Source organism: Hylobates moloch, unplaced genomic scaffold (genome assembly GCF_009828535.3).
Source record: "Hylobates moloch isolate HMO894 unplaced genomic scaffold, HMol_V3 SCAFFOLD_12, whole genome shotgun sequence".
Taxonomy (NCBI): Eukaryota; Metazoa; Chordata; class Mammalia; order Primates; family Hylobatidae; genus Hylobates; species Hylobates moloch.
Window position 1 is genome coordinate 104,486 of NW_026652287.1, and position 25,072 is coordinate 129,557.

General features: G+C 42.5%; 1 protein-coding gene across 5 annotated transcripts; it reads right to left on the minus strand.

Annotated features, from left to right (window-relative positions):
* Positions 1-3,000: 3,000 nt before the first annotated feature.
* Positions 3,001-25,072, minus strand: ZNF10 (zinc finger protein 10). Of its 5 annotated transcripts, none has more exons than XR_009208891.1 (6): positions 24,781-25,072; positions 18,066-18,192; positions 17,312-17,407; positions 10,675-13,715; positions 5,307-5,338; positions 3,001-3,072 (listed from the first exon to the last, which is right to left on the minus strand). XR_009208891.1 is itself a non-coding variant. In XM_032168182.2 (4 exons), exons 1-4 carry the CDS (start codon positions 24,886-24,888, stop codon positions 12,250-12,252), a joined length of 1,797 nt encoding a protein of 598 aa, XP_032024073.1. In that variant the 5' UTR covers positions 24,889-25,072; the 3' UTR covers positions 9,752-12,249. The 5 variants fall into 5 exon arrangements, 1 of the variants encoding a protein (XP_032024073.1); XR_009208892.1 differs by lacking the exon at positions 3,001-3,072 and having other exon boundaries at positions 5,219-5,338; positions 10,675-10,717; positions 11,964-13,715; XR_009208893.1 differs by lacking the exons at positions 3,001-3,072; positions 5,307-5,338 and adding an exon at positions 9,779-10,563 and having other exon boundaries at positions 10,675-10,717; positions 11,964-13,715.

The window sequence follows — 25,072 nt, forward strand, 5'->3', positions numbered from 1 at the left end:
AGAAAAAGGAGGGATTGAAAAGGGAACAGCCTTTGATACCCAGTCAGCATGAATTGGCCTGAGTTCCTTGCCTCCAGACCCTATTCTCCTGCCTCATTTTCCCCCTGAGACATGAACACCATAAATCTTTATGGGAGGCAGAGGGACTGAGAGGTGACAGCATGCTGGCAGCCCTCACAGCCCTGCAGCCCTTGCTCGCTCTAGGTGCCTCGTCATCCTAGGCACCCACTCTGGCTGCGCTTGAGGAGCCCTTCAGCCCACCGCTGCACTGTGGAAGCCCCTTTCTGGGCTGTGGCCGGAGCCGGCTCCCTCAGCTTGCGGGGAGGTATGGAGGGAGAGGCGTGGGCGGGAACTGGGGCCGTGCTGTGGCACTTGTGGGCTAGTGCGAGTTCTGGGTGGGTGTGGGCTCGGCGGGTCCCGCACTCAGAGCGGCCAGCCAGCACTGCCGGCCCCAGGCAGTGAGGGGCTTAGCACCTGGGCCAGCAGCTGCGGAGGGTGAGCCAGGTCCCCCAGCAGTGCCGGCCCGCCGGTGCTGCGCTGGAATTCTCGCTGGGCCTCAGCTGCCTCCCCGCGGGGCAGGGCTGGCGACCTGCAGTCCACCATGCCTGAGCCTCCCCTGGTCCCAGGCTTGGGCTTCTGTGCTGCCCCAGCCTCCCCGACGAGCGCTGCCCCCTGCTCCACGGCGCCAGGTCCCATCTACCACCCAAGGGCTGAGGAGTGCGGGCTGATGCGCGGGACTGGCGGGCAGCTCCACCTGCGCCCCTGTGCGGGATCCACTGGGTGAAGCCAGCTGGGCTTCTGAGTCTAGTGGGGACTTAGAGAACCTTTATGTCTAGCTAAGGAATTGTAAATACACCAATCAGCACTCTGTGTCTAGCTCAAGGTTTGTAAATGCAGCAGTCAGCACTCTGTATCTAGCTAATCTGGTGGGGACTTGGAGAACCTTTATGTCTAGCTAAGGTTGTAAATACACCAATCAGCACCCTGCATCCAGCTCAAGGTTTCTAAATGCACCAATCAGTGCTCTGTGTCTATCTCTAGGTTTATAAATGCACCAACCAGTGCTCTGTGTCTAGTTCAAGGTTTGTAAATGCACCAATCAGTGCTCTGTGTCTAGCTAATCTAGTGGGGCAAGAACATTTGTGTCTAGCTCAGTGATTGTAAATGCACCAATCAGCACCCTGTCAAAACAGACCAATCAGCTCTCTGTAAAATGGACCAATCAGCAGGATGTAGGTGGGGCCAGATAAGGGAATAAAAGGTAAGTTCCCTTCCTCTGGACTGGTTTTATTAGGGGAGGCATTTTATTTCCTGGGCTGTTAAGTGCACACAGTGAGCAGGCTTGACAGATCTGCTTAACCACCAAAGCTGTTAGGCCCAATGAAGAGCCTGTTTATCATGGCCAGGGTGGCATCTCTCCCCATATGGAAAGAGTCATTCTCCATCAGGCTCTTCGAGGAAGATGTATTTTTGATCCCGTATACCACCAGGATCCTTGTTTTTGTCTCCCTTGTTCCTTTATTAACTGTTCTTGTCCCAACATTAATGCTTGTGTAAGAGCAATGATTTCAGCCTTTTGTGCTGATGTGCCGGGGGCAGTGGCTGGGCTTCAGTAATGGTGGTGTGATTTTCTTTTGCATATCCAGCTTGGCACTCCCCATTTGACACAAAGCTACTGCCATCTGTGAACCAGATGTAGGTGGGGCCAGATAAGGGAATACAAGCAGGCTGCCCGAACCACCAGCCCAATCCTCTCTGGTCCCCTTCCACACTGTGGAAGCTTTGTTCTTTCGCTCTTTGCAATAACTCTTGTTGCTGCTCACTCTTTGGGTCCATGCTGCCTTTATGAGCTGTAACACTCACCGCAAAGGTCTGCAGCTTCTCTCCTGAGGCCAGCGAGACCACGAACCCACCGGGAGGAATGAACAACTCCAGACGCGCTACCTTAAGAGCTGTAACACTCACTGCGAAGGTCTGCAGCTTCACTCCTGAAGCCAGCGAGACCACAAACGCACCAGAAGGAAGAAACTCCGAACACACCGCCTTTAAGAACTGTAACACTCACCGTGAGGGTCCACGGCTTCATTCTTGAAGTCAGTGAGACCAAGAACCCACCAATTCTGGACACAGGACTGATGACTGCTTCATGCTGACTTGGGGCACAGTCCCTACCTACTGAGGATCATGGAATACTCATCCTGCTCTGTCTAGTGGAGACAGGTTAGTTTCTTTCTCTTTTCCTTTCCCTTCCTTTCCCTTCCTTCTTTTTCTTTCCTTTTTTCTTTCTCCTCCCTTCCTCCCTCCCTTCCTCCCTCCCTTCCCTCTCTCCCTCCCTTCTTTCCTCTTTCTCTCTCCTCCCTTCCTTCCTCTTTCTCTCTCCTCCCTTCCTCTCTCTCCTCCCTTCCCCTTCCCTCTCTCCTCCCTTCCCCTTCCTTTCCCTTTTTGACAGTTTTGCTCTTGTTGCCCAGACTGGAGTGCAATTGAGTGACCTCGGCTCACCACAGTCTCCGTCTCCCAGGCTCAAGGGATTCCCCTGCCTCAGCCTCCCAAGTAGCTGGGATTACAGGCATGTGCCACCATGCCTGGCTAATTTTGTATTTTTGGTAGAGAGGGGGTTTCACCATGTTGGTCAGCCCGATCGCGAACTCCTGACCTCAAGTGATCCAGAGACGGGGTAGTTTCTTTTCTATTTTTTTTGAGATGGAGTCTCGCTCTGTCACCCAGGCTGGAGTGCAGTGGTGTGATCTCCGCTCACTGCAACCTCCGTCTCCTGGGTTCACGCCATTCTCCTGCCTCCGCCTCCCGAGTAGCTGGGACTACAGGGGTCCGCCACTGCACCCGGCTAATTTTTTGTATTTTTAGTAGAGACGGGGTTTCACCGTGTTAGCCAGGATGGTCTCGATGATCTGACCTCGTGATCCGTCCGCCTCGGCCTCCCGAAGTGCTGGGATTACAGGCATGAACCACCGTGCCCGGCCCTAGACAGGGTAGTTTCTTTATGGCCAGGGGTGCTGTCTTCATTTGGAACTGGCTAGAAACCTGATTGCATGATCATCTGAAGCATGATGGTCTCTAGGCGAGAGGAAATGAATTTGGTTAAAAGATTTAATGGGAACTTCAGGGGTTGGGTACCTATGCTGTCAGGAATGTTTATTATAAGAATGAATTAAAACATTCTGCTTAATTACTACAAAAGAAGTTATTCCAACCATTTGAAAGTAGGCAAATAAACTACAAAAAATAAAAAATATGGCTACTATTATCCAGCCTGCAGTAACTGCAACAAAAACACCAAGAAAAGTTGGTAGGCATTTATCTTTTGGTTGCCTTCTAAACAGGTATTTCAGGTCATCCACAGGTTCACAGGTGTAGTGGCTGATGGAAACTTCAGGTTCCAGGCCTGGGGCTTCAAGTATCTCAGACTTCACCCTTGAAAGATGTATCCAACTATCTAATCCCAGCACTTTGACTGCAGAAGGCGTGGCCAGTAACACTGAAAAGGTCCCTTCCATTTGTGTTGCAACTGTTGATCACGTGGTCCTTCCTTCCATGTTTTAACAAGTACCTTATCTCCTGGCCTGATTTGGGGATGCTAGTTGGTTCCTGGTATGAGAAATCTTTGAGTTCCAAACTTTTGTAAAAGCCTACTGAAATTGTCCTAGGTTGACTAGGTATTTTACTAAACTAGCTGTTTCTGGATCAGTAATTAGATCATTAGTTAAGAATGGTCTTCCGTATAACATTTTGTATGGGCTTATATTTTTGCTCTAGGGGTATTACGGATCCTTAAGAAGGCTATAGGCAGTAAGCTGACCCAATTTCTGATTTTTCCTGACATAGCTTTGCTAACGGTCATGTTAGAGCTTGGTTATCCCTTTCTACTTTCCTGGAGGACTGAGGCCTCCATGCTGAATGTAAATAGTATTTGATTCTGAGAGCCTTCGCAACTCCTTGAGTTATCTGGGAGATAAGGAATGGGCCATGATCACTTTGGAGACTCTCAGATAACCCAAGACTAGGGCATCATTTATTTTAAGAGAAACTTTATAACCTCATTACCCTTCTCTGTTCTGGTAGGGTAAGCTTCGACCCAACCAGTAAAGGTATCTGTTAGCAGTAAAGGTATCTAACAAAAACTTGTATCCTCTGCCAGTTGGCATGTGGGTGAAGTCTAGTTGCCAGTCTTCCCTTAAGTTTTTACTCTGTTCCCCTTTTCTTTCCTCCAGATCACAATTGTTATACACAACAAAGGCGATATCAAGAAACTGTGATTAATTTGTGGTCCCATCTCTAGCTTTTGGACCTTAGGTTTAATGTCTGGGGTGGATTGGCTAATGAAATGTGGCATTAATATTTTGCCTTTGGGAGAAGAAGGGTCCAGATTAATATATTTTTATTTCTGACCATTTGCCCTGCCTCTTACAAAATAGGCCTAATTGCAAGATGGTGTCATAACTGAGGCTACCATTGATCACCCATTGTTCTAGGCTGGGCAGCTCATAATGGGGTCAAACAGTATTGCAGAAAAAAATCTTAGGTTTTCTCTTTAGATTGTCAGGGTCAAACTGATTCCAACAGTGGAGGATGCAGCCAAGTGGGGAATCAGGTGGAATAGATGGAGAGTTGCCCATAGTGGTCTAGAAAGGAGGACTTTGAAAAGTGGAGGGCTCATTAGGTGACCCAAATTTCCCTGGGACACTCCCCTGGAAAAACTCTAGGCCCTGACTGGGGTTCCCAGGGGCATCCCCCTTTAAGGCTCCATCTTTGTCTGTCAGACATCTCTGACCTTAGATGGGTGCTGGCACCACTTTGGAGTGGTTCCCTCCACCACCGATGACCCACTGTGAACCTTCCCTCTTGTCCCTAGATGAAGGCCTGACTTCTCTAATTAATTTTCAGTCAAACCTGTGGATTTTTTTTTCTATCCCACTGAAAACAATTCTTTAACTCTCTAACTTTAGGCAAGATTAAACTGTACATAAATTCCCTTTCGTCCCCCCAACCCCTGCCCATGACTCACACAGACCATCTGCGACATGCCCAAACCCTCTGTGGCTTGTCCTTAGCCAGTTGAGTAAATGAAGGGAAGAATTTCAAATAAGGAAAGGTGGCTTAAGTTGCCTGAAATGTGTGTTTGCCCTGGACAAGCTGTCACTGCCAATTGTGTCACACGTAGGGATCAGGGACTATAACCAGAAAAGACAGAAAAGAGTCCTTTCCCCTTCCAGGCAAGGCAGCTATCCCCATTCACTCCTTGGCCTTCAGGTAACACTGGAGTGTGGTCCCGGCCAGTTGCCCTCAGTTACCAAGAGGCTTCTAGGAAACGGCTGCTGAAAGACTGAAAAAGAAAAGGACTCAGGTTACTCACTTGAACGAGAGAGAGACAGAAAGAAAATCCTAAACTTTGGGCTTACCTCCTGCTGGGTTGCCTAAGTATGTTACCAGTTGAGGGTAGTTGTCCAGGTTGTTGGCATTTTGAACAAAGAACTGGACAATATGTACAAAGCAAGGCAGCGAAAGCAGAGATTTATTTTAAACAAAAGTGCACTCCACAGGGTGGGAGTGGGCTCCAGCAAGCAGCTCAAGCGTGTCACTTACAGAATTTTCTGGGGTTTAAATGCCCTCTAGAGGTTTCCCATTAGCCCGCAACCAGTCTGACTGGTTGTGGGAGAGGACCAATCAGAATAAAGTGTCGGTCTGTGACCAGTCTAATCTATTGTGGGAGGGGACCAGAGGTACTTTCATTTTTCAATTGCCATGCCCATAAAGGAGGGGCTGCAATTGCCATGCAGCAAGTGCCACACAGAGAAAGGAGGGGTTGAAAAGGGAGTAGCCTCTGCTATCCAGTCAGCATGGCCTTAGTTCCCTGCCTCCAGACCCTATTCTCCTGCCTCACCACAATCAGGATACAGATTATTCCCAATGTTTCCCTTATGGTCTCTTTGCAGTCAATTGCTCTCCCAACCCCAGCCTGAGGCAACCACTAATTTATCTCCTTTCTGTCATTATAGATTATATTTTCTAGAATTTTATAAATGGAGTCACACAGTTTGTACTCTGTTTTTTGAGACAGGGTCTCACTCTGTTGCCCGGGATACAGTGCAGTGGTACAATCACGGCTCACTGCAGCCTCGACCTCCCCTGGCTCAAGCACTCCTCCCACCTCAGCCTCCTACTTGAGTAGCTGGGACCACAGATGCATGCCACTACACCTGGCTAATTTTTGTATTTTTTGTAGAGAGGGTATTTCACCACATTGCCTAGGCTGGTTTTGAACTGGGCTCAAGTGATCTGCCTGCCTTGGCCTCCCAAAATGTTGGGATTACAGGTGTGAGCCACCACACCCAGCCAGTACTTTTGTGTGTGACTTAAAATATTCATGATATTTTCCTATGCTGTAGGTTATGTCATTATTTTGTTACATTTTATTGCTGAGTAGTATTCCACTATATGAATATATCACAATTTTCTTTTCCATTCACACATCTATTGTGTTTACTGTGTTTACTGCAGTGTTGGGTTACTACAAATATCACTGAACATTGCTGTACATGTTCTTGCATGGACATGTTTTTTGTTTCTTTTTCTTTTTTTTTTTTTTTGAGACAGAGTTTGCTCTGTCGCCCAGGCTGGAGTGCAGTGGCGCGATCTCTGCTCACTGCAACCTCCGCCTCCTGGGTTCAAGCGATTCTCCTGCCTCAGCCTCCAGAGTAGCTGGACTACAGGCGCCCGCCACCACGCCTGGCTAATTTTTTTGTATTTTTAGTAGAGACGGGGTTTCACCGTGTTAGCCAGGATGGTCTCAATCTCCTGACCTCGTGATCCGCCCGCCTCAGCCTCCCAAAATGCTGGGATTACAGGTGTAAGCCACCGCACCCAGCTGGACATGTATTTTCAGTTCTTTTGAGTTTATACCTACAGTGGAATTGATGGGACATACGGTAACTGTTTAATATTTTGAGGATTTGCCAAAATTTTCCAAAGTGGCTGCACCATTTTACAGCCTCACTAGCAATGTATGTGTTCTAATTTCTCCAATCCTCCCTAACATTTATCATGTCTTATTTTTCTTAGCCATGCTACTGGATCTGAAGTGCTTCTCTCTTTATGGTTTTGATTTGCATTTCCCTAATGACTAATGATCTTAAGCATCTTTTCATGTATTCACTGGCCATTCATATGTATTCTTCTGTGAAGCATCTGTTAAAATATTTTGCTTTTTGTAATTCGTTTTTCTCTTTTACTGAGTTATGAGTTTTTCACATTCCAGATACAAGTCCTTACCAGATATCTGTATTATGAATATATACTCCTACGGGTTTTTTTTGTTTTGTTTTATTCCAGAGAGGGTCTCACTTTGTCACCCAGGCTGGAGTGCAGTGGTTTGCTCATGGCTCACTGCTGCCTTTATCTCCCAGATTCAAGAGATCCTCCCACCTCAGCCCTCCCCAAACCCCACCTCTGCACCCCCATATAGCTGGGAGTACATGTGCGGGCCACCATGCTCAGATTTTTGTAGCTTTTTTTGTAGAGATGGGGTTTTGCCAAGTTGTCCAGACTGGTCTCAAACCCCTGGGCTCAAGTGATCTGCCCACCTCGGCTTACCAAAGTGCTAAGATTACAGGTATGAGCCACTGCGCCCGGCCCTATTGTTTTAAAAGAGCTGAAGTTTTAAATTTTGAGGAAGTCTGATTTATATTTGTGCTTTTTGTGTTATGTATTTTTGTGTTTTAACTATATCCTCATGACAGTACCACAGTCTTCATTGCTGTAGCTGTATAGTCAGCTTTGAAATTAGGTAGTATAAGCCCTTCAACTTTGTTCTTTGAAAAAATTTGCTTTGATTATTCTAGGTCCCTTGCATTTCCCTATAAATTTTTGGTTAGTTTGTCAATAACCACACAAATGTCTACGAATTTAAAGATTAATTTCGGGGCTGGGTGCGGTGGCTCACGCCTGTAATCCCAGCACTTTGGGAGGCTGAGGCGGGCAGATAATGAGGTCGGGAGATCGAGACCATCCTGGCTAACACGGTGAAACCCCGTCTCTACTAAAAATACAAAAAAATTAGCCAGGCGTGGTGGTGGGTGCCTGTGGTCCCAGCTACTCGGGAGGCTGAGGCAGGAGAATGGTGTGAACCCGGAAGGCAGAGCTTGCAGTGAGCCAGATCGCACCACTGCACTCCAGCCTGAGTTACAGTGCGAGACTCCGTCTCAAAAAAAATAAAATAAAATAAAGATTAATTTCGGGAGGACTGCCATCTTAACAATACTGAGTTTTCCCATCCCTGACCAAGGTATATTTCTCCATTTCTTTTGTGTTATTTATTCTTATAATATTATACGTTCCTTAACTTCTTCAGCAACGTTTTATAGTTTTCACTGTGCAGGTCTTTCATGTTTCATTAAATTTATCTAAGTATTTCACATTTTTTCTATCATTGTGAATGGAATTATATTTCTAATTTCATTTCCTAATTGGTCACTGTTAGTCCAAGCTGCATCATTTTATAAACCCCCAACCATATCACAGACCCTGGTCAAGGCGATTCTTCAGGGGCTTGGGCCATGAGAAACATCCTAACCACCTGACTACAGGAACATCTTTATCAAATGCTGCCGGGCAGCAAGCCATGCCACCCAGACCCCTTCCACCTACACCTATAATTACCCCAGCCTGAAAGCAGCAGTGGGCTCTGGCACTAAGCTGGTCCCCTCTCTGCAGGTTTTTGCTAGCAATCAACCTGTGTTTCTGTTGAGCCACTAACTCTCTCTTTAACCCTCACCTTTCCTTCAAAACCTAACTTTTTTTGTATCGTTATAAATGGAACTGTATTTCCAATTTCATTTCCTAATTGGTCACTGCTAATATAAGAAATAAAATTGTTTTTTGTAACCTCATATCCTATGACCTTGCTAAATTCCTTTATTAAGGTTCTAGTAGCTTTTTTTTAACAGAAAAGGAAGAGTCTCACTCTGTCACCCAGGCTAGAGTGCAGTGGTGCGATCCTGGCTCACTGCAATCTCCAAATCCCAGGTTCAAGCAATTCTCCTGCCTCAGCCTCCTGAGTAGCTGGGATTACAGTCATGTGTCACCATACCCAGCTAATTTTTGTATTTTTAGTAGAGACTGGGTTTCACCATGTTGGCCAGGCTGGTCTTGAACTCCCAACATCAGGTGGTCCACCCACCTCAGCCTCCCAAAGTGCTGGGATTACAGGTGTGAGCCACCGTGCCGGGCCTCTAGTAGCTTATTAACACGTATGAGCCCTCACACCCCTTTTTTCTCCAAAAAGGGTCTCACCCTGTTGCCCAGGCTGGAGTGCAGTGCTGTGATCATAATTGACTGCAACCTCAAACTCTGGTCTCAAGTGGTCCTCCTGCCTCAGGGCCTTTTAAGTAGCTAGGACTATAGGTATGCACCACCACACCTAATTTTTAAACTTTCTGTAGAGACAGGGTCTTGCTATGTTGCCCAGTCTGGTCTTGAACTCAATCAATCCTCCTCCCTCAGCCTCCCAAGTTGTTGGGATTATAAGCATGAGCCAACACAACAGGCATTGGTATGAGCTTTTGAAGAAGAAAAAAAAAAAATTCCATAACTGAGGAGATTGTTTTCCTAATTCTAAAAGTAAGATATATTATTTCAGGAGGCTTTGGAAAGAACTGAAAAGTGTAAAAATAGAAAAGGAAACACCAATTTTCCCAATATATAGGCTAACTACTGTTAATATTTTGACAAATTTCATTAGTTTTGGGCAACACTCATTTTTTACAATACATTTATTTTGACATATTTGAGCTTATTCCATATTAACAATTATTTATCATGCTTTTTTTGTAACACATGAAAGCATTTTTCCTGTTACCAAACTTTTTGTGTACATATTTTAATGCCTGCATAATCTTCCATTACACGGATATGCCACAAATATTATGCTAGTGTACATTTTTTCATTTTGCAAATTATGCACTGTCATAAATATTTCAGTGATCATCCTCATACATATTTCTGTCTTCATTACAAGTTAGACCCTTAAGGTGTTAACAATAGTAATATTATTAATGGCACCTACTATGTGCCAGGCACTCTTTTATATGATTCATACATATCATCTCAATCCACATGACAACGCTTTGAGGTAGATACTAGTAGTATCCTCATTGTACAGTTGAGGAAATTGAGCCACAGGTTATTAGCAATGTTAAGAGCCCCAGTTAAGTGACTATTCTACTCCCTTAATGAAAACCATTTCTGATAGGCATGTTGTATGTGGGCATGGTGTGTACACAGTGAGAAGAGCAGTAGGAAACATGAAACCTAGGACCTACTTCTGAGTCTGACTTCACTGAAAATGTGAGACAGGGGCCAATTCACTTGATCTCAATTGTACAACGACAAGTATGAGCTAGAGGCTGCCATGTTCCTCGTAGTTCTCAAGTCTCCTGATTCTAACCATCATTTCTAGGTTTTTTCCTCGCAGAGAGATCAAGATCTCTGGTTGGCTTCAGCAATACTTCATCTATCATTCAACAATCAATCATTGAGCAGCTAATATTTATGCTAGAAAATGGAGAATCATGGTCAGTCCCTATATACAACAGATTGATTTATAGAATGAAAGAGAATTAAAATAGATCCTCTTCCTGAATCTTTTGTGGGTTATTAACTTACCAGAGAATCTGAAGACTGGGATCCTCTCCATAGAATGGAAAACCTTTGTACAAACAGAATAAATGTGTATACAACATTACAAGCTGTTTATTGATCCTCAGAAATGAAACCTATATCCACTATTTCTCAGTGATTTTCCCAAGCTGTTGAGTTCTGATTTAGGCAAAAGGGAAAAACCATGTATGACTGTAAGGGAAGTGAGAACTCAGTAAATTCTTATAAGCACACAAGCAGATTTCAATTAAATAACAGATATTAAGGTGCGGCAATATTAATAATCACAGCCAGTAACTACAGAGAACATAATATATGTCAGGCACTATTCTAAGCTGTTTCCGTTTACTCGTTTAATACTCACCATAATCCTACCAGGTAAGTACTATTATTATCGCTAATTTACAGAGGAGGATATCAGTAAGTTTGGCACAGAGAAGCTAAGCAGCATGTTCAAGATCACCTAGCTAGTGGGGTTTCAACCTGGGTAGTCTAGCTCACGTCTATGCTCTTAAACACTAATCTTTCTTTATAAAGATAAAAGACTACCTTGAAAAGGAGGGTATCTTTGGACCGTGCTCTGTTTATCACATGAGGACATTTGCTCTAAATATTGTTTAAATACTTGTTCCCACTAAAATGGGGACCCTCCCTGATATGTTCAAATGCCCAATGTTCCCCTAGGTCCTAACATCCAGAGAATTACTGTTTTTAAATTCTCAGGAGCTTTTGCAGTGCTAATAAGAGTGGAAAAAGTGGAACTCTGTGACCCAAAACAATTTAGAATAGGAAAGCTCATTAACAGGTGGTACTCAAAAGCTTCTTTGATGGTAGAATAGAGAAACTAGATATCCTCCTACAATATTTAAAAGTTTCTTAAAATAATTATTACAGCAACATTAAACAGACTATAAAACTCAGTCAAAATCTCATTATCTAACAAATCAATTCTGTTCAATTATCTATATACTTTCAATTCTTGCCCACATGCAAATGTACTTAAAAATGGGTTAGTACTGGTAGTGGAGATGTGTTGTTTTTAATTGTACTGCATTATAAGCATTTTCCTTACTGTTAACCAAAATATGGTTTCTACCAGACACATAAAACATACCAAACACTACTAAATGTCCCAGAAGAGAGACACAGTCAAGTAAACAATGACATATTGACTGAAATATTATTTTCCATCTTTTGTTGCATAAACTGTATCATTTCTTAATTCTCAGCAACAACTCCGTACAGTAGCATACTCATTTCTTTTCAAATGAAGGGGTTCTCGCTCAACAACTCACCTATTTAATAATTCCTTCTCAGATTCTAGCATTTAAGACTTGGTCAAGAATGCTCCCAGGCCAATTACTTCTGTAGGAATTCATGAAAAGAAGAAAATCTGATGGACTTGTGTACTGAAATAAAATCTGTGGTTTCTTTCCCTTCCAGGACCAATTCTCTAATGTGCAATAGGATAGTAACAAGACTGAAAGCATTTCCACATAGATTCAATTTGTACAGCTTATCTCCAGGAGTTCTCCAATGCAAAATAAAGTCATTGCTCTTTGTGATAAATTCCCATATTTATTAGTAAGCATTTTCTCTAATATGATTTGTCTGGTATCCAATAAGGTTAGAGGTATTAACAAGCGCTGTCCCACATTGATTGCATGTTAAGAATTGCTCTCCAGTGTGAGCTATTTGATGAACTATAAATGGAGAGTTCTGGCTGAAGATAATGCCACATTGATTACATTTATAGGTCTCTTCTCCAATATGAATTCTCTGATGCTTAATGAGGTCATTCTTCCGGATGAAGGCTTTCCCACACTGACAGCATTCATATGGTTTCTCTCCAGTGTGTATCCTCTGATGCACAATAAGGGCAGAACTCTGGCTGAAAGATTTTCCACAATCATGACACTCATATGGTTTCTCTCCAGTGTGGGTTCTTTGATGTGAATAAAGGTGAGAGCTTCGACTAAAACATTTTCCACAATCCTTACACTCAAAAGGTTTTAGTCCAGTGTGAATTCTATGATGCACAACAAGGTGAGATCTCTGGCTGTAAGACTTTCCACATTCACTGCATTCATAGGGCCTCACTCTCACATGGGTTCTCTGATGCAGAATGAGATGTGTGCTCTGTCTGAAAGATTTCCCACATTCAGGACATTCGTACGGTTTCTCTCCAGTATGTGTCCTCTGGTGTCTAATAAGCCTAGAGCTATGAACAAAAGATTTCCCACACTGATTACATGTGTACAGTTTGTCTCCTGTATGAGTTCTCTGATGGGTAACTAGGTGAGAGAACCAGCTGAAGGATTTTCCACATTCTTTACATTCATAGGGTTCCTCACCAGTATGGGTCTTTTGATGTCCAATGAGGTGAGAACTCCGGCTGAAAGATTTTCCACATTCTTTACACTCATAGGGTTTTTCTCCAGTATGAATAAGCTGATGCCTAGTAAGATTAGAGCGCCAGCTGAAGAATTTTCCACATTCCTTACATTCATAGGGTTTCTCTCTATGTATGCCCTTTGATATACCAAGAGATGAACCATGAGTAAGAGAGTTGTCATTATCAGGGCATTTGTAGGATTTATCACCTGTGTGAGCTCTTGCAAACTGAATAAGGTGAATGTTTTGACAGAATGTTTGACCACATTCATTACTGTTACTTGCACAGCCTTCCTGATGACCATTAAGAACTAAATCATGTTTTAAACTTTTAGTATGTGAGTCACGTTTATGGAAATACTCTCTCAGTACTAGCTGAGCAGGAAGAAGACAGTTTCCCCCATATTTACCACTTTCAGAGACTCTCTCCTGGGTAAGTACTTTCTTTTGGGTGAATGCCACTTGCCTCAAATGTCTCTCTGGGTTTTCCTGATACTTGTCTAACTGGTCTCTACATTTCCAGACTTCTTCTAATGACAAATACCAGAGATCATTCCTTGCCATTCCTTCCGTTTTAATGTCACATGATCGCTTATCTTTAAAAATGCTCCTGCTGGAAACTGATGATTTGATTTCAAATGCAGTCTCTGAATCTGAAAGAAATGAAAAATTTTTGTGTAACTAAAGAGAGTATTAAGGCGAGAATGGTAGGATGTATGTGGAGACAAAGTATGCAAGATGTACACAGTTGCTTTCAAATACGGCTTTATAACTTTGATAGAGAATGAGAAAAGGAAGAATGGAGCAGTAAACAGTAAATGCATTGGGGTATACAGTACTCACAAAGGGCAAAAGGAGTAAGGAGAAGCCACAGGACACAGCATGACACATGGGATCAGGGTATCAATGGTGAGGGTAGAAATAAGGGAAATTCCATAAAAACGACTGCACTCTCATTTTCTAAGCCAGATATTAACAATGTAAGTTCCTCATCTGTCTACTTGTTGTCAGGACTTTCCCCTGACACACATTCTTCACATTACTATCAAATTAGTATTCTTTTTTTTTTTTGAGACAGTTCCACTCTTGTTGTCCAGGCTGGAGTGCAATGGCACGATCTTGGCTCAATGCAACCTCTGCCTCCCAGGTTCAAATGATTCTCCTGCCTCAGCCTCCCAGGTAGCTGGGATTACAGGCACCTGCCACCATGCCTGGTTAATTTTTAATATTTTTAGTAGAGACAGGGTTTCACCATGTTGGCCAGGCTAGTCTTGAACTCCTGACTTCAGGTGATCCACCTGCCTTGGCCTCCCAAAGTGCTGGGATTATAGGAGTGAGCCAGTGTGTCCGGCCCAATTTAGTATTCTTAAACCATGAATGCAGCCATACGTCAGGCAATGCTTTTTATCCAAATCACAGAAGCACTGTAGAATAACACCCAGATAAGTGACACAACAGACCTCTCAGAGCGGCTGCATTACAAGGTGGAAGAGTAACTGCACAAAAGTTACCAAAATACAAATTCTCATCTAAGTTTTATACTACTACTAGTGGTGAATTTAGACAAGTTGCTAAACTTTGAAGAATTCATTTTGCTTATCTGTTAATCTAAGGATGACAGTATTTGTTATTTAAGATTATTGTATTATATAAATACACTTACAGCCTATGTGTCTCTGGCACATTTATGGTCAAAGCAATAAGATTTACAATAATCATTATCATTCTTCTCATTTTTTTGATTTCTTTGTTCTGAAACATAAGGACTTAACAACTGATAGGACTACTACCACAAGATGTGAACTTAGAATCTGAAGCCTGACCCATACTCTCTTAGAATTTCTGCCATCTGCTACCTGTGTATATTACTGCAAATTATTTCTCTTGAATAAGACCTTTATCTGTTTCTCAATGTCTTTCAGGTAAAACGTATAATCCCAAACCTAAAAAATACACTGATAATACCACTTTATCTTACATAAGTGGGGTAACATTCCACTCTTACCTGGTATTATGGGTTAAACTGTATCCCCCCCAAAAAGGTATGTTGAAGTTTTAATCCTCAGTATCTCACACTATGACCATATTTGGAAATACAGTCTTTCCAGATGTAATTAGTTATGATGAGGTAGTACCAGAAATAGGATAGGCCCCTAAGCCAGTATGAGGGTGGTCCTCCATAAAACAGACACAGATACAGGTAAAGAGAATATGTGAATATGGAGACCAAGACTGGAATGATATATCCACAAGCCAAGGAATACCTAGGGCCAGCAGAGCCTGGAAGAGATAAGGAAAGACCCTCTCCTAGAAGCATAGCAGAGCCCCACTGACATCTTCATTTTAGACTTATAGCCTCCAGCTGTGACATGATACATTTTGGTTGTTTTGAGCCACCTAACTTCTGGTTCTTTGTTACCGCAGCCCCAGGAAACTAATACACCTGGTAAATGATCCCTGTGCCAGGCCTGGTCCCTAGATGACTTCCTTATACAATCCCACCCCGACCGGTCCTGTCCCTCACCACTTCGTTAGTTCCTAGTTTCCTCCCCATCCTGATGATTTTTAATAGGAAATACACCACGCTTTCTCCCCTTTCCCCAACCCAGAACATCAGAAAATCTTATGGAGAAGTTTTTCAACCTACAAATGCCAACTGGAAGATTCTATGAAGAATATGTATAAGGGGGGTGCTGAGCACTAATGGAGGATAATTCTGAGTGGAGAGTTTGATCATAAGAATGAGGTGCTTTATTAATATCCTAAAATTTTCCACATATTATGTAATACAGCCATGCCAGTAAGTTATTGTCAAAGTCTATTGGGCCCATTAATCAACTAATCATCTGATTTTTAAAAATCATCACTCGTTATATGTTTTGTTTTGATAATGAATTTAACAGCCTTGTAGATTCTGTAAAACTCCATGCATTTAAGCCCATGAAGTCTGAGTATTTCTTCTGACAATAAATTCTCAATAAAAACATAAACTGCTGGGTCCAGTTAATAATTGTTATTTTTGGATACTTGTCAACAGACATTCAGGAAAGCTTACTACATGAAAAAAATAGAAAAGAAAGAAAGAAGGTAAGTAATAAAGAAAAGAAAATATAACAATATTTCCTCCCATGGTCCCAAGGCAGTTGAAAGACTTGCTTTGAGATAGCATTTTGATACAATCACCTACAAGGCAAATACTAAAAAGTAAAAAAGAACTTATGATAATATTTCAAAGTAGAGATTTAAACTAAGTGGAAGTTCAGAAGAGGAAGAGGCCAGTACTTAATGAGGAATCATAAAAGGCTTCATGGGAAAGAACTTGAGGCTAAATTACAGGACAAGTAAGACTCAGATTTAATTTATATCACACTCAAAGTCTGAGATGCAGGGAAATGCCTAGAAATAAATTTTTAAAACATTAAATACAAAACTAGATAGAGGCCGGGCATGGTGGCTCACGCCTGTAATCCCAGCACTTTGGAAGGCCGAGGTGGGCAGATCACTTGGGGTCACAAGTTCGAGACCAGCCTAGCCAACATGGTGAAACCCTATCTCTCCTAAAAATACAAAAATTAGCTGGGCATGGTGGTGCATGCCTGTAATCTCAGCTACTTGGGAGGCTGAGGTGGAAGAATCACTTAAATCTGGGAAGCGGAGGTTGCAGTGAGCCAAGATCATGCCACTACACTCCAGCCTGGGAGACTGAGTGAAACTCCATCTCAGAAAAAAAAAAAAAGATCTAAAGTACAGTAGGAAAAACTGGTGTTTCTGTGAGCAGTCATTCTGGAAAGGAAGGAGAGTTGCGGCAACAGGAATTATGAAATCTCTGCAGCAGTTTTCTACCTGGCAGAAAACAAACTCTCAGAAAAGAAGGTGATGAGTCCCACTCCAGAGCTTGCACAGAGAACTGAGTTGTGGGAAGGGGTCACATGAAAGAACAAAGAGAGGCAAAAATGCAAGAAGTGATTCTTTGACAAATGAGAGCACAAGATGCTAGGGTTAGTGGTAACAATTAGGAGAGCGACACGTGCAAGCGCTGAAACCAAGCACGTCAACAGACAGAGAAACCTTTGCCTCTGAATGCAAATGGAATGCAAAGACTGGCAGTGGGGAAATAGGGGCCAGATGAACTCAGTCTTCCCAGGAAGAAGGACCTGTGAGGAGGGCCAGTGACCACTATCTCTAGAAGTTCTAGCACCTCACAGCCCATCTGGGCTGCTGCCTATGACAACTCTTGTCTGGTCCTCACCAGGATGGGTCTCTTGGTAAATCCCTCTCTCCACCAGCCAGGGCTCTTCTCCCTTCTCCAACCGGAGGATCACATCTGGCTTAGTAAGCTGACAACCTGTTCATAGTGAAAGACAAAGAACAGGGTAAGAGTCAGGGGAGCTCTGGGGTAGGCACAAAGAAACATCTCAGATTCAACCTGACCACCAACTCTCTGCAGGACTGGCAGGGACTCTAAAGTTGACAGAGGCAGGAAAACGTATTTTATTTTATTTACTTATTTATTTTGAAATGGAGTCTCGCTCTGTTGCCAGGCTGGAGTGCAGTGGCATAATCTTGGCTCACTGAAACCTCCGCTTCCCAGGTTCAAGTGATTCTCCTGCCTCAGCCTCCCAAGTAGCTGGGACCACAGGCGCACGCCACCACGCCCAGCTAATTTTTGTACTTTTAGTAGAGATGGGGTTTCACCATGTTGGTCAGGACGGTCTCAATCTCTTGACTTTGTGATCCGCTCACCTTGGCCTCCCAAAGTGCTGGGATTACAGGCGTGAGCCACCATGCCCAGCCGGAAAACTTTTTAAGGAGGCATTTTTAAAACTTCAATACATTAAAACAAGTTTTCCACAAAAACTGGAGTAAAAAAACCCTGTTCTATGCCTCAAAGAAATTAGGTCTCTGAACGCCAAGCCCGTACTCTGATATGATACATGCTTCAGGGTCTCTGTACCTTTTGATCAATGGAGAACCAAAATCTTCAAAAACAGAGCTAGTCTTACCCAAGGAAACCAAGTTCTTATAGTTCTCCAGCATCACATTTCTGTACACAATCTGCTGAGCAGTGTCCAGCAGCTTCCACTCCTCCCTGGTGAAGTCCACAAATACATCCTTGAAGGTCACCAGTGTCTACAACATCAAACACATTTGCATTGTACCAGATATGTATCTTTGCTATCCCCCTTTCCTGATTGCTAACAGGAAGAGAAATTAAGCTGACAGCACTGGGGCAGGTAAAGTGGATGAACCACAATTTATTCTAGGAGTGAGTAGTATTTATTCTGGTCAAGTCTTAAAAGGAATGGCTATTAGGTACCTACTGTCCGAAAACAAGTTTTACGTGATGCTTTAGGTTAAAGAAAACTGTCATAAGCATTTTTATTTAAATTAAATTTTAAACAGCTATGGCAGGGAGAATCATCCATTCTCAAAAAAGTTAACCCACTTTTACACTACGTAAAATAAAGAACCTAATTCAAGCACACCTTAATGCTTAAGAGATTTACCACCCTAGCCATGTTTTATAACCTAAAATAATTATCCAAAATATTTTTCATGACCATTGGTAGGTACTAAAAAAAAAAAAAAAAAATGGAAGAGTTGGGAGATTATATTTTAGCAGTAGCAAAACAATTTGACAAAGAAACAGGAGATAGATGCAAGGCCCTTATCAGCCACATCAAAAATAAGTGTTGATTATATCTAGAGAAAAACCTATTTGAGTGACTGAGGGTCTCTCATCAAAGACCATAAAGGTCAGAAGACAGTGGAATAATGTTTGTTTGTTTTTAAATGCTGAAAGAACAGACAAACCAGAGTTTCTACATCCAGTGAAAATATCTTTCAAAAATGATGCAAAATAAAGATATTCTCAAACGAACTAAAACTAACAGAATTTGTTGCCAGAAGATCTGCTCTAGAAGATATGCTGAAGGAAGTTCTTCAGGCAGAAGGGAAATGATACTAGAGAGAAACCTGAAATCTCAGAAATGGAAGATAAATAACAAAAACAGTAGATATCCGGGTAAATATAATAGATTTGTTTTCTTCTCTTAAATTTTTCAAAAATATATAGAACAGTTGAAAGAAAGACCTGTAACATTTTCTGGTGCAGTTTTTCAACATACACACAACTTTAACAAAAAGGGAGGAACGTAAAGGGACCCACATGTTGTAAGGCTTCTAGATTTTGCTTGAAGTAGTAAAAATTAACTCTAAGTGGACTGTAAAAGATTAGATATGTATATTCTAATCCCTACAGCAACCATTAAAAAATACAAAAATATAAAGCTAAAAAACCAAGACATTAAGTGAAATACTAAAATATATTCAAATAATCCAAATAAAGGCAGTAAATTAAGAAGGAGAAAAAGATATACAGAGAACATGTAATAAAATAACACACTTAAATCCAATTGTATCAATAATAACATTAAACAAAAATGGTCTAAACATAACAATTAAAAAACAGGTCACCAAACTTTATTAAGGAAAAAAAAAAAAGCAACCGGGTGCAGTCGCTCACACCTGTAATCCCAGCACTTTGGAAGGCTAAGGCAGGTGGATCACTTGAGTTCAAGAGTTCAAGACCAGCCTGGCAATATGGCAAAACCCTGTCTCTACAAAAAATACAAAAATTAACCAGGCGTGGTGGCATGTGCCTGTAGTCCCAGCTACTCAGGAGGCTAAGGTGAGAGGATCACTTGAACCCAGGAGCCAGATGTTACAGTGGGCTGTAATCACACCACTGTACTCACACCACTGTACTCCAGCTTGTGCAAAAGAATGAGAACCCATCTCAAAAAAAAAAAAACAAAAAACAAAAAACAAAAACCACAAGCCTTGAGCCCAGGAGTTTCACATCAGCCTGGACAACACAGGGAGACCCTATGTCTACAAAAATTTAAAAATTAGCCAGATGTGGTGGCTCATGCCTATAGTCCCAGCTACTGGGGAGACAAGTGGGAGGATCACTTGAGTCCAGGAGTTTGAGCCAGACTGCAGTGAGCTGTGGTAACACCACTGCACTCCAGCCTGGGCAACAATGAGACCCTGCCTCAAAACAAACAAACAAACAAACCATAAGCCTCAACTATCTGCTACCTAAAAGAAAACACTGGGCCAGGCACAGTGGCTCATGCCTGTAATCCCAGAACTTTGGGAGGCTGAGGTGGGCGGATCACCTGAGGTCGGGGGTTCCAGACCAGCCTGACCAACATGCAGAAACCCTGTCTCTACTAAAAATACAAAATCAGCTGGGCGTGGTGGCACATGCCTGTAATCCCAGCTACTCGGGAGGCTGAGGCAGGAGAATCGCTTGAACACAGGAGGCGGAGGTTGCAGTGAGCCAAGATATCGCCATTGCACTCCAGCCTGGGCAACGAGAACGAAACTCCATCTCAAAAAAAAATAAAAAATAAATAAAAAATTAAAAAAAAAAAACCAACATTGAATACAACCTAGAAACCTAGAGAGGTTAAAAGTAAAAGGACAGAAACAGATGTACTATGGAAACACTAATCATACGAAAGCTAGAGTGGCTGTATTAGTATCAGACAACATAGAATTAAGAACAAAGAATATTAGCAGAGATAAAGGGGATATTACACACTTATAAATATGTCAATCTGCAAAAAAATTTCAAATCCTAAATAGATCAAAATGTAACACATAAATTTATAAAACTTCTATAAGAAAACATAGGAGAAAATATTTGTCCTTTTGAGTTCTTCAGAGGGTTCTTAGCAATAACACCAAAAGCATGATCCATAAAAGAACAAACTGATAGGCCAGGCTTAGTGGCTCACGCCTGTAATTCCAGCACTCTGGGAGGCCAAGGCAGGAGGATCATCTGAGGTCAGGAGTTCAAGACTAGCCTGGCCAACATGGTGAAACGTCGTCTCTACTAAATATACAAAAATTAGCTGGGCATGGTGGTGCACACAAGTAATCCCAGCTACTTGGGAGGCTGAGGCATGAGAATCGCTTGAACTCTGGAGGCAGAGGTTGCAGTGAGCCAAGATCACACCACTGCACTCCAGCCTAGGTGAGAGAATGAGACTCTGTCTCCAAAAATTAAAAAGAACAAATTGAAAATTGACAAAAGTGAGCTTCATCAAAACTAAAAATCTTTTTTCTCTTCAAAAGACATTGCTAAGAGAATGAAAAGACAAGCCAGAGACCAGGAAATAATATTTGCAAATCATATCTGACAAAGGACTTGTATGTATAAGGTACAGAGAACCCTCAAAACTCAGTAAGAGGCTGGGCACAGTGGTTCACGCCTGTAATCCCAGACTTTGGGAGGCCAAGGCAGGCCTTGGGAATGCCTCAGGATTGCCTGAGTTCAGCAGTTTGAGACCAACCTGGGCAATAAGGTGAAACCCCGTCTCTACTAAAATACAAAAAAAAAAAAAAAAAAATTAGCCAGGTGTGGCGTCATGTGCCTGTAGTCCCAGCTACTCCGGAGACTGAGGCAGAATTGCTTGAATCCGGGAGAAGGCAAAGGTTGCAGTGAGCTGAGATCACGCCACTGCACTCCAGCCTGGGCTACAGAGCAAGACTCTGTCTCGCAAAAAAAAAAAAAAAAACTCAGTAAGAAAACAGACTAGTTTTCTTACTGAGCAAAAGACTAAAATAAACATTTCACCAAAGAAGAATATAGGTAGTTGGCAATAAATAAGCACATGATGCTTAATGTCATTATTTATTAGGGAAATGAAAGTTAAAATGACAGTGAGATACCATAAAGACACTTACTAGAAAGGGTAAACTTTTAAAATGTGTGATACCAAGTGCTGGTGAGGATGCAGAATAACTGCCACTCCCACACATTACTGTGAGAATGCAAAAATGCTACAGCCAGTTTGGAAAATTTGCATATTTTTCATAAAGTTAAATGTACTCTTGGCACACACCTATCATTCTCTTGGCTAAATACCTGAGTATGAAAATTTATGTCCACACAAAAACCTGTATGCAAATGTATAAACCTGAGAAAGGGCTTTATTTATAATTGGCAAAAACTGGAAGAAACTCAAATGTCCCTCAACAGGAAATGCATAAACAAAGCGTGGTACAGCCACACAATGTAAATCTACTCAGCAATAAAAAGGAACATCCTACTGACTTATGCAACAACAGATGAACCTCGGATACATTATGCTATATGAAAGCAGCTAGAGGCTACATACTATGAGATCCCATTTATATGACATTCTGGAAAAGGTAAAAATCAATAGATCAGTGGTTGCAAGGGGCTGGAGGGGGAGTAAGCATGGACTATATACAAAGGGGTTGCACATAAGGAATTCTAGGATCATGGGTTTGCCCTGTATCTTGGTGGTTTTTTTTTGTCGTTTTTTTTTTTTTTGAGATGGAGTTTCGCTCTTTCACCCAGGGTAGAGTGAAGTGGCACAACCTCAGCTCACTGCAACCTCCATTCCCTGAGTTCAAACAATTCTCCTGCCTCAGCCTCCCAGGTAGCTGGGTTTATAGGCTCCCGCCACCGTGCCCAGCTAATTTTTGTATTTTTAGTAGAGACGGGGTTCCACCATGTTGGCCAGGCTGGTCTCGAACTCCTGACCTCAGGTGATCCACCCACCTCGGCCTCCCAAAGTGTTGGGATTACAGGCGTGAGCCACCGCGCCTGGCCTGCTCTGTATCTTGAATGAAGTGGGGGCTACACAACTATATGCATTTGTCAAAAATCACAGAACTGTAAATCCAAAGGGGAAAACGTTACTGTATGTAAATTGAAACATAAATAAAAATATTTAAAATGGAATGTTCTATGAGATCTGTATGCTGGATATTTTCTCTCCTTCCCTCCAGGTTTCCTCTCCACCCTACTCTGTTCCCCAGGGAGGGTGAGCTGTGTGGATTATACCAAAGTTTCTCTTGCCCTCTGCCTTTCTGATTTATTTCACTAATGGAGATCACCAGCTGGTATGGCAAGAAAGTTGCCCCAGTGCAGTGGTGGTGACGTGATGGAGGTACCTTGACAGATGGGAACAGCCTCTGTGAACCGCAAGTCTGGTTTCCAGAACCTGTCCTTGTTCTCATCCCTTCAGGCCTAATGGTGATGACACTCTGCTCCCACCTCATTCTCGTATTACTGAAGTTCCATGTGCCTGCTACTTTCCACTAGTCCTTGACTCATTCATTGCTATTCACTGTTTCTAAGAAGCCGGCCCAGTTTTAACTTAAGTGGCTATCTGATTTCTGGCCTGGTGGTTTTAGCATTCCCATAAGTAATACACTGCACTTTTACTGTAAACACAGAGACAAAGCACGTCACGGGGACACCAATGAAAGGAAAGGTGCATGAGATGTTAGTCAAGAACTGGATTTCAAATCAGGCGAACCTGTGGTCAAATCTGTACATCTTAAATTATGTGTTTTTGTGTTTGTTTTTTTTGCAGGGGGCGGGGTGGGACAGAGTTTTGCTCTGACATGCGGGCTGGAGTGCAGTGGCATGATCTTGGCTCACTGCAACCTCTGCCTCCTGGGTTCACGCAATTCTCCTGCCTCAGCCTCCTGAGTAGCTAGGACTACGCCACCATGCCTAGCTTATTTTTGTATTTTTAGTAGAGACGGGGTTTTACCATGTTGGCCATGCTGGTCTCAAACTCCTGACCTCGGTGATCTGCACACCTCGGCCTCCCAAAGTGCTGGGATTACAGGTATGAGCCACCACACCTGGCCTGTACACCTTAAATTTTGGATTGGATAATGCTTGTTTATTTAACTTCACCATGAGTCGGTTCTCTTAGCTGTAAAATACCATCTGTCTCATAGTATTATATACACTAACACAACAATACAATACCGTGTTAAAGAAGACAGAGATGAGAAGTGCCATCCGCTGCAGTCCAGCATGTACAGACATGCCAAGAAGGTATATAGCCTAAGTATGCTTTCATTCCTCCTAATACTTTTGAAATCTCTTGTGTGTTTCTTTTTCTTTGCTGGAAGTAAGCATTATCCTGAATTGTGTTTATTGTTTTTAAAATGTCTTTACCTCATATGAATATAATTGTAAACGAATAACTGTTTGGCCGGGCGGGGTAGCTCACACCTGTAATGCAGTGCTTTGGGAGGCCGAGGCAGACGGATCACCTGAGGTCAGGAGATTGAGACTGGCTAACACAGTGAAACCCCGTCTCTACTAAAAATACAAAAATTTAGCCAGACATAGCGGCACATGCCTGTAGTCCCAGCTACTTGGGAGGGTGAGGCAGGAGAATCACTTGAACCCGGGAGGTGGAGGTTGCAGTGAGCTGAGATCGCACCACTGGACTCCAGCCTGGGTGACAGAGCGAGACTCTGTCTAAACAAAAAAAAAGAAAAAAAAAAAAAGAATTAACTGTTTGCAAATACCTGTTTTTGAATTTTTTGGTCAGCACGAGTTGATCTTTTTCTTGTATTAGCCTCCAGTCCATTTTAAATATAACACTAATCTCATTCCATTCTGTCATATTTTCTACTACTATTCTACTATTTTTATTTTGTATATATTTGAAATTTTCTATAATAAAAGAAGAGAGGGAAAGACAAAAGCCCACAGTGATCTGTCTTCTTCCTAACTCACCTGGGAACAAAACAAAAACCTAATCCTAGTCTGCTGAAGAAGATATAATTTCTGAAGTTCTTTGGCAAAAGAACTAAAGCAAAAAGGAATTCCCAGTTGGAAACTGGGAAGAAAGCCCAGCTTACCTGGGACCAGGCAGTTAGTGACTTAGCATCCATGCCCTCCTTGTTCTTGATGATACTTCCTTGAGTGACAGCAGAGTGCTGAGAGACAAAGCTGGGAAAAAGAAACATAAGTTAAGTTTGCTATGACTGGGAGGCTCCCTAAATTATCAGCCTAAACTTCTTCATACCAGCTGGGTATGACACAAACACCCACTATACAGAGGAACATCAGAGACATTCTATAAGCAAATCTACAGTGCCCAAAGCTCCCCAAGATTAGGAAGATAAGAGCTACATAAATTGCATTTTTACC

What these genes read in the sequence shown, in the direction of transcription:
- ZNF10 (XM_032168182.2), bottom strand. Translation starts at nt 24,888, where the DNA reads ATGTTTCTTTTTCCCAGCTTTGTCTCTCAGCACTCTGCTGTCACTCAA. An exon ending in TAAGAACTTGGTTTCCTTGG is followed by an intron (nt 17,408 to 18,065) that starts GTAAGACTAGCT and finishes CACTATGAACAG; the next exon opens with GTTGTCAGCTTACTAAGCCA. An exon ending in TTACCAAGAGACCCATCCTG is followed by an intron (nt 13,716 to 17,311) that starts GTGAGGACCAGA and finishes CATTTCTTTCAG; the next exon opens with ATTCAGAGACTGCATTTGAA.